This window comes from Zootoca vivipara, chromosome 12 (assembly GCF_963506605.1).
Source record: "Zootoca vivipara chromosome 12, rZooViv1.1, whole genome shotgun sequence".
Taxonomy (NCBI): Eukaryota; Metazoa; Chordata; class Lepidosauria; order Squamata; family Lacertidae; genus Zootoca; species Zootoca vivipara.
The window spans coordinates 13,565,060-13,579,016 of record NC_083287.1 but is presented as its reverse complement, the minus strand read 5'-3'; the positions used below and the strand labels follow the sequence as shown (position 1 = coordinate 13,579,016).

Sequence of the window (13,957 nt, the reverse complement as noted above, 5' to 3'; positions counted from 1 at the left end):
TATTCTTGTTAAAGATAGGATTCAATTGCATGCCAAGGCCCCGTGACCTAGTGGGTAAATAAAACACACAGACAATCAGATTTTGGTTTATGGGTTCAAATAGGCCACAACTTTATTGGTTACAGATGTGAGAGGTTTGGCTTAGGCATTGGGTGAAGCCAGACTATATCTCGACTCCCGCCCATCTGCTGGGAGTCCAACTAAGGGCAAACCACCGATAGGAGGAGCCCTGAGACTTACATCAAATAGGAGCACCCCCCGTTGGGGTAATGGCATGGTCCTTGCTCATATCTGGCCATCGGACAGAACCCCACACTCCCAGATCCCTTTAATAGGATATCCTTAATGAAGAGGGGCAAGCAGAGGCTACAACCTCCCCTCCATATAAACAAAGGCTTGCCCGATGCCTAACCTCACAAAGTTGTGCCTATTGCTACAAAGTAGGCGACAACCAAATGGCGGAGCCAATTTGCCAAGCGGGGAAAAAATCCTGCCTGGTCCCAACAATATGGCGCCCAGCGATTAGTCCATAGCAAGCTTGTAACACATCAAAGCAGAAAAAGAGGGAGAGGTGGGCAGGAGATCCGCTGAGTGGCGTGAGAGGACGGCCTCTCTGCCACGCTGGAGTTTGAATTCCCTGTGGATACGCCTCCCCATCAGTGCTGAATGGTTGGCAAAATTCGCTCCTTAAGAGCGAACAGGGAGGGGAGGCGATGGCAGGGAGCATATCAGTCTCCAGCCCTTGGCCAGGTCACACAGGTAAACGGTATTTCTGTGCATTCTGGTTTCCATCATGGTGTCCCATTGCGTCAGAAGCGGTTTAGTCATGCTGGCCACATGACCTCGAAAGCTGCCTGTGGACAAATGCCGGCTCCCTCGGCCTGAAAGCGAGGTGAGTGCCACAAGCCACAGTCACCTTTGACTGGACTTAACTGTCCAGGGATCCTTTACCTTTACCTTGATTAGATTGGGAACTCCAGTGCAGAGGGTATGGGTACTCTCTTGTCCTTTCTTGTAGAAGATATTGGTGGGACCTTCAAGTGTATTTTGTCTGAGCTTTTAAGATCCTTGTCAGCTCACCTTCCTATCTGAACTGCCTTTTTGTATTTGCTTTATTTTATTTGTATTCATTATTGCATTTATATGACACCTTTCATCCAAAAGGTCATTCTCTGGCCCTTGTTTTGTCCTCACAACTGTCAGTTTGCATTTCTTAGTGCAGTGAGTATTGATCTGGTGTGTAGAGATCTTTCCTATTCTACTTAATTCAAAAGGGTTCTGGAAGCTTCTCCGTGTGAAAGAAACAAGCCAAAGGTTTCTGATGTTTGGGTTATACCTTCAGAAAAGCTGAGTATAGCTGGGTTAAACTGGTTCTCTGATCTCTTTCTGTCACTGTCATGCTGACTATAAAAGTAGGGCCAGAAGGACCCTGGGTTTCACTTTCTCTTTCCATTTCTTTTCCTTCTGGTGTGGTATTCTGTACATAGTATGCTTTGTCTTACGGTTTAGACTTACTATTACTATTACTTATTGTAAGTTTAAATTAAGTCTGCTGGATTTCTTATGGGCAGTGCCAATCATAGCTGCCAAGTTCCGGATTGAAAAATCCGGGACCAGCAGCGGTGCGGCACCGGAAGTCGCTTCTACGCAACTTCCGGACATACGTAGAAGCAACTTCTGATGCCGCTCTGCCCATTTCCAAAATGGCCGCGGCACCAGAAGTTGCTTCTACGCACTTCTGGACATGCAAAGAAGCGACTTCCGGTGCCGCTCTGCCCATTTCCAAAATGTCCGCAGCGCCGGAAGTTGCTTCTATGCACTTCCGGACATGCGTAGAAGCGACTTCCGATGCCGGCGGCGGCCGCTTTCCGCTGCCCATACATGAGCAGAGCGGCACCAGAAACATGGCCGCTGGCAGGAGCTGCTTTCCGGGGGATTTATGGGATATAAATCCATTCGGGACACCAGCGGGAAACGGTAAGAAAATACGGGGGTTTCCCGGGGAAAACGGGGTACTTGGCAGCTATGGTGCCAATCCTGAATGTCTTGGATTTGTGACCATTATGCTCATTTTTGGGGAATCCTGCAACATGTTTAAGTTTTCACACTGCTCACTGTACGTTGGAGTTCTGCTCTGGATCATTATTGAGTAGAATTTCAACCCTGTGGGGTAGGTTAGGCTGAGCGAGAGACACTGGCTCAATATTACACAGTGGGCTTCATGGCCAAGCAGGGATGGTGGTGATGTATTAGTGCTTTTCAGCAGTGCACTTTTGGCTTCAGTTTCGTAATGCTCTCTTTGTTATGCTCATCTCTCATACATAAGTGGTCATGTTTTTCTGCTAACAGCCTGCAAAGAGAAGAAAGCTGACATTCTGTTTCTGGTGGACAGCTCCAGCAGCATAGGCCCTGAGAACTTCGTGAAAATGAAGGACTTCATGATTGACCTAGTGAGCAAATCTGATATTGGCCCCGACAGAGTGCACATTGGCTCCGTGCAGTTCAGTGGCAGAAGCCAAGAAGAATTCCGGCTCAACCAGTACTCATCGAAGAGAGACGTCATTGGTGCTATTGGGAGAATGTCTCCTATGGGTCAGAACACGCTCACCGGGGGAGCATTGCGATTCGTGTCCGATTATTTTAAGCCCACCAAAGGGGCACGGCCCCATGTCAAGAAAATTCTGATTCTGATCACCGATGGGGAAGCGCAGGATGAGGTGAGAGGACCCGCAGAAGCTTTAAGAGATCAAAGTGTCGTCATCTACTCCTTGGGGGTGTTCAGCGCAAATAAAACTCAGCTGGTGGAGATAAGTGGGAAGCCTGAAATGGTGTTTTATGTGGAGGACTTCGATGTTCTGAAGCACTTAGAACGTGAGATCCTCTTTGGAATATGCAGTCCGTATGATGGTGAGTGTACAGCAGCTTTGTTTTTTTAAAAAAAGTTTTTATTTCTACTTTTCAAGTTTATACATTTCATTAGTTTTACAATCAATTTAACATTTCAAAGTTTGACTTCCTTCCCCCTCTTTCTGCGGTTCCCTTAAAAAAAAAAGCTTCTGCATATCCGAATTCATTTAATTTGCCCATTTAATTATCCACTTTAAATATATACTCTTATGAAACTGCAGGTTATTACAATAATCCTGCCAATGTTTTTATCTATTTCCAGTTGGTTTGTAAATATTCAATAAACCATTTCCATTCTTTTATTTTAAAAAGTTTGTTATCTTGAATTCCTATTCTTCCGGTAAGTTTCACCATTTCTGCATATTCCATAGGTTTTTGTATCCATTCTTCTTTTACTGGGACTTCTGGTTCTTTCCACTTTGGGACAAGTAGCATTCTTGCTGCTGTAGTAGCATACATAAATAAATTTCTATACAATTTAGGTAGTTCTGTCCCTATAATTCCCAAAAGAAAAGCTGGTGTGCTGTTGTTTTTTACAAAAGTTAATTTGAACATCTTTTTCGATTCATTGTATATCATTTCCCAGTAAGCTTTAACCTTACTAGAAGACCACCACATATCATAAAAAGAACCTTCATTCTCTTTACATTTCCAACACTTGTTTGATTAAGATTTATACATTTTTGCCAGTTTACTCGGTGTTAGATACCAACAATATATCATTTTCATATAATTTTATCTTAGACCATAAAGGTAAGGTAAAGGGGCCCCTGACCATCAGGTCCAGTCGTGTCCAACTCTGGGGTTGCGGTGCTCATCTCGCTCTATAAGCCGAGGGAGCCGGCGTTTGTTCACAGACAGCTTCCGGGTCATGTGGCCAGCATGACAAAGCTGCTTCTGGTGAACCAGAGCAGTGCACGGAAACACCGTTTACCTTCCCGCTGGAGCGGTCCCTATTTATCTACTTGCACTTTGATGTGCTTTCGAACTGCTAGGTGGGCAGGAGCTGGGACCGAGCAATGGGAGCTCACCCCGTTGCAGGGATTCAAACTGCCGACCTTCTGATCAGCAAGCCCTAGACTTTGTGGTTTAACCCACAGCGCCACCTGGGTCCCTTATCTTAGACCATAACATGCTGTAAATTTTATATCCATATTCCACAATCGTTCCCATGCTTTTTTTTAAAGAAACTTTATTTCAATTCTTTAAAAAGGTTACATAAAACCATAAACAGGTAACTGATACAAAATAAACACAAAATACAAAATAAACAAACTATAGCAATATAATCAAAATTAAACATCAAGCTTATCTAATAGCTGAAATTAGAGAAAAGAAAAAAGAAAAAGAAAACAAAGAAGGAGAAAAAAAACTTACAAAAGGATATTATGCAGCAAATATTCCGGATAATCGATTATAAATTATATATGTATTAATAATATATCAATCCTATATCATAGTAAAAAATATTTAGAAAAAGGGAAAGAAAGAGGCAAAAAAAAAGAAAAGAAAAAAGAAAAAAAAGAGATAAAAATTGCTTCCTGTTGTTTGAATACCGCTTTCCTTTACATAATTTCTTTCATCTCGCTTTACTTCAGTTATTGTTTATACCTGATCTCCAACTCCCCTTTATATCTTTCAGTCTAAGCAAATCACCAAATCTACATTTAATCCTTCTTTTTTCAAAAAGTCCTCAACATACTTCTATTCTTTTTTACAAATTTGTCTGGGGGTATTTCGGATTGCTGCTGTCATTTTTGAGAGATTCATAAATTCTACTAACTTCTCCTGCCATTCTAAAATAGTCGGGATTTTCTCCCCTTTCCAATGTTGTCCAATCAGGAGTCTTGCTGCTGCGGATGCGTAGAGGAGGATGTTTTTCCTGTCTTCTGGGATGTTCTCTGGTACCATGCTTAATAGAAATAACTCTGGTTTTTTATCAAATGTTATTTTTAGCATCTTTTTTAACTTTTCATATACCAAATTCCAGAATTCCCTAATTTTCTTGCACTGCCACCAACAATGATAATAGTTTCCTATTTTTTCATGGCACTTCCAGCATTTGTTCGAGCTTATTTTATAGATTTTCGCAATTTTCTCTGGAGTGAGATGCCATCTATACATTAATTTTAACATATTTTCTTTTATTCCTGCACAGGCCGTGAATCTCCATCCCTCTTTCCATAGTTTCTCCCACTGGTTGCTATAAATGGGTCTCCCAATGTCTTGAGCCCATTTAATCATGGTTGTTTTAACTATTTCATCTTTCATCTCCCATTCTAGCAAATAGTTGTATAATTTTGCCAATGGTTTTTCATTATTTTCTATCAAAATTTCTTGCAATTTAGATTTCCCCTCTTTAAACCCAATTTTTCTATGTTTTTGGAATAGGCTCTGTATTTGACAATAATGTAGCCAGCTTGTGCAGTGCTCCTTCATTTGCTGATATGTTTTTAATTTTAATTGTCCATTCTCTTTTATTAATAATTCCTGGTAGGTTGCCCACTTTCTTTCTGTATTTTTACTAAATAATGTCATCTCTGTGGGGGAAACCCACCACGGAATTTTGAAGTCTAGGATGTCTCTATTTTCCCTCCATATCTTCAATAGTGGCTTTTTAATGACATGATCTCTAAACTCTCTATGACCTCCTTCTTTCTCTTCCATCAAATAAGCATGCCACCCTTGGTTATTTCTAAATCCTTCTACATTTAATAATTCTTTATTTTCTAATCTCATCCATTCTTTAATCCAGCATATACCAGCCGCAGCATGGTACAGCTTAAAATCTGGTACTCCCCAGCCTCCTCTTTCTTTGATGTCGGTTAGCAATCTAAATTGAATTCTTGCCTTTTTTCCTCCCCATATGAATCTACTCAGATCCTTCCTCCAGTTATCGAATATCTCTCTTTTCTCTATAATTGGAATCATTTGGAATAAAAAAATCATCCTAGGTAATACTGACATTTTAATCGCTGCTATCCTCGCAGAGAGGGTTAGTTTTAAATTACTCCACCTCTCTAAATCTTGCTTGATTTCTCTCCATTTCTTTCTATAATTATTCTCAAATAAATTCAAATTATTGGCTGTTATTTCTATTCCCAGGTATTTTACTTTTTTCATAATACCCATGCTTCCATGTCTATATCATGACCGATATCTATTGCCCAGTGTATCATTGAGGATTTTACTTGCTCATCCTTTGTCTCCCATCCCAATAATATTTTATACATTTTAGATAACAGAGTGTACAGCAGCATTCAATGAATACATCAATCTGTATGTATATTGGCATAGTTTCAAATGGCACCTTTCCAAGTTCGTTATCACGGAATCACACAGCGCAGAAAGAGGGTTTTTCTGGCCTCTGAGTTGGAAGGAAGTCACTGTAGCAATGAACTGTAGTAACTCTGCTTGTTTTGTAATCTATCACACTGAAGGAAAGTCCCTCCAGAATAATTCACCTTGTCCTCCTATTCCTTCTCTATTTTTCACCCTATAACTTTGTACTGCTGTTCATAGCTGCCAAGTTCTCACTTTTTTTAAGGGAAATTCCCTTATGCTGAATAGGCTTCCTCGTGAGAAAAGGGAAAACTTGGCAGCTATGCTGCTGTTACTGACAGTACAGGTGAAAAGATCACCATATGGTTTCGTGGTGCATCTTTGCTTTCTCAGGACCCTTGGCACAGGTGGAAGGATGAGAATTGCTATCAAACCCAACCTTCCTATTCATAAATCATCAAATCAATGCAATGTAGAGTTGGAAGGGACCATGAGGGTCATCTAGTCCAACCCCCTGCAGTGCAGGAATCAATTGCCCAACGTGGGGCTTGAACCCGCAACTCTGAGATTAAGAGTCTCATGCTCTACCGACTGAGCTATCCCAGCTGTCAGTTATAGCGCTGCAAGTGTTTGTGGAACAGCACTTGTAGCTATTTGATTTCCTCTTCCGATTCTTTGGCTCCGACCCTTTACTGCTGCAGATAAAGCTGTCTTGTTAAACTAAAACACATGGTGCGGAAGAGAGGGCTTATTTTATGAAGTCTCCTTTGAGAGACATAAACATAACCACATGTAAGGTAGAATAAGGAGTATGCTAGAACATTGAGCCACTTTGCTAAGGCCCAGATGATGAATGTGGACATGATGTAAGTGTTCAAGTGGTGTTAATGGCCCCATTAGGGGAAGGGCTTAGCTGATTCAAAACCTTATATTTCAAGCCTTAATAAAGGTTCATGTCAAAATGTTTGCTCAGAAGAGGGTTCCGATAAATCAGGGGCCAGCAAACTTTTTCAGCAGGGGGCCGGTCCACTGTCCCTCAGACCTTGTGGGGGGCGGGGCGGACGGCGGACTATATTTCGAAAAAAATTTATGAATGAATTCCTATGCCCATAGCTGCCAAGCTTTCTCTTTTCTCGCGAGGAAGCCTATTCAGCATAAGGGAAAATCCCTTTAAAAAAGGGATAACTTGGCAGCTATGCCTATGCCCCACAAATGACCCAGAGATGCATTGCAAATAAAAGGACACATTCTACTCATGTAAAAACATGCTGATTAATGGACTGTCTGCGGGTCGGATTTAGAAGGTGATTCGGTCGCATATGGCCCCCAGGCCTTAGTTTGGGGACCCTTGCGATAAATTATTCCTGCGACCAAGATCATAATATGGGAAAGACTTATGCTCATATCAGCTCAATGTCCAGGGTTAGGTAAGCAAACCAATCCCATACTTACCAGGGACTGTTATTTCCAATGTTTATCCCCCCCCCCTTTTGTAATGGGAACAATCCTGTGAATTCAGATCATAAGAGGAAGCCTGCTGGTTCTGTAAGATAATACTGTAACTTGGTTCAAGTTTTGCATGGACAGGCGGAGTCCCCCAAACCCCAGGCAACCCCCGAGCGGAATAATGACTCAAGACAACTTGCTATGGGATAAAAATTGGCCACAACTTTATTAAGATTCAGATGCAGGGAGACCTTGGCTCAGGCACTGGGCGTTTATCCCTCCCAGCCCCCAGCCATGGATCTGGGAGACTTCAGGGTTATCCAGAATGTGTGGGGATTGGGCTGGCTTTGGAGGATATATGTTCAAGCAGAGAGACCGCCCCCCCCCCCCGTTCACCGCCGCTGGAGGGGGAGAGCAATAACAACCATCTGGCGTATGGACAATGCCTCCCCTCAAGACCCCTTTAACAGGGAACCCTAGTATCGCCGCCGCAAAGTGGGCGTGGGACACAGCTCCATGCCCCCCCCCATTTAGGAAGATAGAATAGGATTCCGCCCAAGGCCTGAAACCGCCAAAGCTGTGACGTATTGCTACGGGAAAGGCAAAACCTGCCAATGCAGGGAAATTCCTTTCCCGGCCCTTCAACAGTGGCCCTGGCGTAGCAGCGCCTGCGTACCTGTGGAAAAGAGAGGTTAACCTGCAAAATAAGACTTAAATGAGGGTGTGGTGGGAGAAGCTTGGGAGCCGACTGCTGCTTCCCAGGTAAGATTCAGCTTCTTTGTGTGTGCTGGATTATCCCTCCCCTTACCTGGCCAATCCCCTGGCAACGCCTCCCCAGGCGGGATTGGCCAATTGGCTGGGGTAGGCAGAGACCCCAGGTATCCAGCCTGGGGAGGATGAAGCCAGCCCGAACTACCAGGGGCCGCTCTGGGATCCAGGGGGCTGCGCGCGACCGCTCAAAAGTTGCCCCCCCCGTTTGATGTGGGGAGTGGTCATTCTAGAAGCTTTGAGGACCACTTTCAGAGAGGATTAGAGGCAGCATAAAATGTTCTCTGCATTCATAGAATCATAGAGTTGGAAGAGACCACAAGGGCCATCCAGTCCAACCCCCTGCCAAGCAGGAAACACCATCAAAGCATTCTTGACATATGGCTGTCAAGCCTCTGCTTAAAGACCTCCAAAGAAGGAGACTCCACCACGCTTCTTGGCAGCAAATTCCACTGTCGAACAGCTCTTACTGTCAGGAAGTTCTTCCTAATGTTTAGGTGGAATCTTCTTTCTTGTAGTTTGAATCCATTCAACTTCAACTCCAGCTTCGAACCATCGAAGGTTGCCTTGTGCCCTAATGACTGAATTCCCCTTAATCTCAGTATGTCTCCTCTACAACCTACCATATCCCATCATGCCCCTAGGCTAGACATGCCCTTCATTGCAAGCATTTTGGTGACTGTAGTTAATTAAGAAATTAGATATCACAATAAAGGAATCAATGGACACATTGATGTTCTTTAATGGTGCTTAGAATTTATGATCCAAAGCAGGTCTGTCAATCTGCCTCCCAGTAGTCCTGGCATACAGCTTTGGCATACAACTGTACACATTTATAGCTTTAAATTGCATGACCTTAAATAGCATGTTTGAAGAACAGCTTGCAACTAAACTAGCAAGTCTTGCTTGCAGTTAATGATGGAGGAGAAATTCACTTCACATTTAAATGCAACCTTACCTCATTTGCAGTTCCTGAAGCAAAAGGAGAAATGCAGCCATCCTTCAAAAAAAAATCTCTGAATTTTGCAATCCTGCAGCCAAGAATGTGTCCCAAAATGCACATGTAAAGTATGCATACAGATCCATAAATTACTAAAGATAACATACAAAGTGCATCATAGCAGGGAGCGTTGCTTGCGAAAACGTGTATATTACTCAAAGCTGCATACAAAAATGTGTTTATTTTGAGAAATTCTCGCAAAAAAGGCTGATGAATTTTCCGGGTGATTGTTGCAACCAAAATTCACAAAATGTTGCAGAAATGTGGAGTCTAACTTTGTAAACATGAGAAACCACGAGCACTGAAAGTGACAAATTTGTCCATCCCTACCTGCAACACAGGGAAACCACTATAAAGATTTGTCTAGGGCACACATTAGTGACCAATTCTCACTGTTATTCTTTCAGAGTGCAGGAGGATCGAACGCCTAGATATTGTTTTCGTCATTGATGGTTCTGGAAGCATCGATCCCAAAGAATACGACATTATGAAAGACTTCATGATTGCTTTGGTGAAGAAATCAGATGTCAGCCAGGACCGAGTTCAGTTCGGAGCCGTCAAATATTCTGCCGAGCCAGAAACGTTTTTCTTTCTCAACACCTACAGCACAAAATCGGAAATCATTGAGGCTATCCAGAACGATAAGCCTATTGGGACAACGACCTACACAGCCAAGGCTCTGAGGCATTCAGAAGGCCTTTTCTCAGAGGAGCACGGCAGCCGCAAGCGCCGCAGTGTCCCCCAGGTTCTTATAGTGATAACCGACGGGGACTCTCATGATGCAGCAGAACTTGAGGAAGTGTCCAGGAAACTCAGGGCACATGGCATTGTCATCTATGCCATCGGGATAGAAAGAGCCAAGCCTGGGGAGCTGTTGACCATGGCAGGATCAGAAGACAAATACTTCTATGTCAATTCGTTTGAAGGACTGAAACACCTGTATCCCAAATTGTCTGACAATATATGCAGTGTTTCAAAACCAGGTAGGTAGCTATATCATCATCACCACCAACACCAACACCATGAACATCATTTCTCACCTTTCCTCCAATGAGCTCAAGGTTCTCCCACTTTCCATTCTATCCTCACAACAACCTTGTGACGAGAGACAGTGACTGACCCAAGGCCATCCAGTGAGCTCAATGACTGAATCATTAACTTTGGTCTCTCAGGGTCCTAGTCCAACACTCTAATCGCTCCAACACATTGGCCAAAGCTTCTTCCTTTAAATCAAAGTAATAAAGAAGATTCCCTCCCCCCCCAAAAAAACCCATATAAAAATACGTCACTTTTTGGTTTCAAGGGCTAATCCACAAACCGGTAAAGATGGCGCACAGAATCAGCTAAATCAAAATATTCCAATTCTCAGTGCAATCCTAGTCATGTTTACTCAAAGGTAAGTCTTCCTTTGTACAGTGAAGGTTGCACCTATTTAGAATTGCATAACATTACTTGCTTAAACGCTGCTCTGCATTGTGCCGCTTGTATTTTCCATTTAGTTGTACAGTGGTACCTTGGTTGTCGAACGGCTTGGCTCCCGAATGCTGCAAACCAGGAAGTGTGTGTTCCGGTTTGCGAACGTTTTCGGAAGCCAAACGTCTGATGTGGCTTCGATGGCTTCTGCGGCTTTCGATTGAGTGCAGGAAGCTCCTGCAGCCAATCGGAAGCTGCGCCTTGGTTTTCAAACAGTTCCAGGAGTCGAACAGACTCCCGGAATGGATTAAGTTCGACAACCAAGGTACCACTGTATACCCAAAGACAAAGGGTGCTCTCCAATATTAGTCTTATGCCGAATTGGCCCATTGAAATCAATGCATTTAAGATAAGTCTATCAGTTTCAATGGATCAAGTCTATAACTTAAATGGACATTGCACACAATATGCTTCCTTACATTCACTCTTACATGCAGCCACTTTGCAGGATTACAGGGGTTAGTTGAGTTGAAACACTTGCATGCCATCTGACATTGGAGTCCAAGGTTCCATTGAGACAATTGCGTTATTTTGTTCCTCTAATCATAGCCAATGCAGAAAGTATGAGGCAGAAACCCCTGAGGCGGAAATTCATATCTTCTTGTGGGCAGCAAGTGTACTTCCTTAGCGACTTAAAGCATCCTTCACAATTAAGGTGATGTAGCAAAATACCTATAGGAAAATGAGTTAACACACAGCCAGGAATGTCAAAGTGTCTGTGCATTATTCTCCTAAACCTGTTTCCCCCTTCGTGTTCTATCTTCTTATTTTGAGATGCCCTGGTCTACAAATATAACCTCTTTTGTTCTCCGCTCCCGCTTCTCCCTTGCAGAATGTGGAATTCCGGCAGATCTCGTGTTCCTGATTGACGGTTCTAACAGCATAAGCAACAGCGACTTCAACAAGATGAAGAGTTTTTTGCAAGACGTAGTTCATCCCTTCGACACCGGCCATAACGTGCAAGTTGGTATTGCTCAATACAGCGACAGGTACAGGGAAGAATTCGGCCTGGATATTTTCCCAGTCAAATCAGAACTTGAAACAAAAATCGGACGCATCCGACAGATGGAAGGACTCCAGACCTACATCGGTGCCGCTCTCGGGAGGGTGAAGCACTACTTTACACCAGAAGGTGGCAGCAGAGTAAACGAAAACATCCAACAGATTTTGCTGGTGATCACAGATGGCCGGTCACATGACAAAGTTGTGAAAGCATCAGAAGATCTGAGAAAGAGAGGTGTTGACATATATGCCATAGGAGTAGGGAAAATCGACCATTTGCAGCTTAGTCAGATAGCCGGCTCCTCAGATAGGAAATACACAGTTGATAATTTCAGCGAACTGAAGGTAATTAAAAAAAGACTAGTTGATGATATTTGTGAGGAAGAAGATAAAACAAGTAAGTATCCCCACTTCAAGAATTCAAGTAAATCCCCTAATCTTGGGGGCTTGGGGAAAGTGGGATATATGGTGGTCCACCCCTCAATCTAATCCAGGCACCCCCAAACTCGGCCCTCCAGCTGTTTAGGGACTACAACTCCCATCATCCCTAGCTAACAGGACCAGTGGTCAGGGATGATGGGAATTGTAGTCCGCAAACAGCTGGAGTGCTGAGTTTGGGGATGCCTGATCTAATCACTGGTGTTCACATACCTGATTCTAAATGGTAAAAGTTAGATACAATGGTACCTTAGTTTTCCAGCATCTCGAAAGTCGAACGTTTCGGTTTTCAAACACCGAAAACCCGGAAGTAAACGCTTCAGTTTTCTAACGTGCCTCGGAAGTTGAATGGCTTCCGCTGAGGTACCACTGTATTTTTATCCATTATCTCTGTAAATTTGCAGGCCACCCTTTGTGCCTCAGTTTTCGAATGTTTCAGAAGTCAAACAGTCTTCAAGAACGGATTATGTTTGAAAACCGAGGTACCACTGTGTTGATCAATGTGTGATCCATAAATATCTTATTGTGGGAGGCATTGAATGAAACTCACCTCCCCCTGCTCAATGTTATATGTTTCCCCATACCAGAATGCAACTTTGACCCATTGCTTATCAACTCATCTAGATAACTGTCAAGAACCACTTGCAAAGCTAGATGACATATTTGTGATTGAACAGAGTAATGAAGGATCCATTCATTCATTTATTCATTCAAATGGTCTCATTTTTAAAAAGCTCTTTTGATATTGATTGTCTCCTAAATCCATATCTTTCTCACCTTCTTTCACTTTCATTTTCTCCCTTCCAAGTAACTATCTGTTGTGTTTAGTAATTTAGTGCTATTTTCTCCTCTTCATAAAACAGCATGCTTCATGGATGTTGTTGTGGGAATAGATGTCTCCTCACAAAGTCAAGGTGACCATATATTCCACGGACAGTCCCAGCTGGAAACCTACCTCCCAAAAATTATAAATGCCCTCACATCCTTAACAGGTGTGAGTTGCAATGCAGGATCACAGTCACAAACCAGTGTGGCACTGAAAGTGAAAAACACAGAACCCCTGGTGACATCAAAGTTCCACATTGATAGTGAAAAGCTCTTGAACAGTCTTGTGGGAACCACCATCAAGAACGCATCTCACCTTAATGCAGACTTTTTAGATTCACTTTGGGAAACATTCCAGATCAAATCTGCCAATCGAAGAAAGGTAAGCTGTCCAGTTTCATCCTGGCCTACTCAAACCCAACACTATATTATATAACTAGCTGTTCCCGGCCACGCTTTGCTGTGGCTCAGTCTGTTAAATGGGAAAGCAGTTCCCTACCCACGCGCGTTGTGGAAAATCCCCCCACCCCATCCCAACCTATTCATCCTCCCCAAGCCCATGGGCCTCCACCACTCAGTGCCCCCATTCCCCACCCCTGCTGCATGATGTCACGACACCCCTCTCTCTGCCCCCCCTGCTGCATGACATTATAATCCTCCCGTGTGACGACATTCATCACCCCAACCCCCCTCTCTCCCCCTTGCATACCCGATGCGCATCTTGGGGAGGGCCTGGCCGGTTCCCATGGCGGATTCTGGCGGGTGAAGGGACAGGATTCGGCCCCGGCCCTCCCCGCCCGCCAGACAGCCACACCC

General features: G+C 43.5%; 1 protein-coding gene across 1 annotated transcript in view; it reads left to right on the top strand.

Annotated features, from left to right (window-relative positions):
- Nucleotides 1–13,957, top strand: part of LOC118091932 (collagen alpha-6(VI) chain) — a 61,696-nt gene that overhangs the window by 6,820 nt on the left and 40,919 nt on the right. The window contains 4 exon segments of the mRNA XM_035129537.2: nucleotides 2,350–2,907; nucleotides 9,811–10,386; nucleotides 11,709–12,275; nucleotides 13,180–13,523. Of these exon segments, the coding sequence (XP_034985428.2) occupies nucleotides 2,350–2,907; nucleotides 9,811–10,386; nucleotides 11,709–12,275; nucleotides 13,180–13,523 (2,045 nt within the window).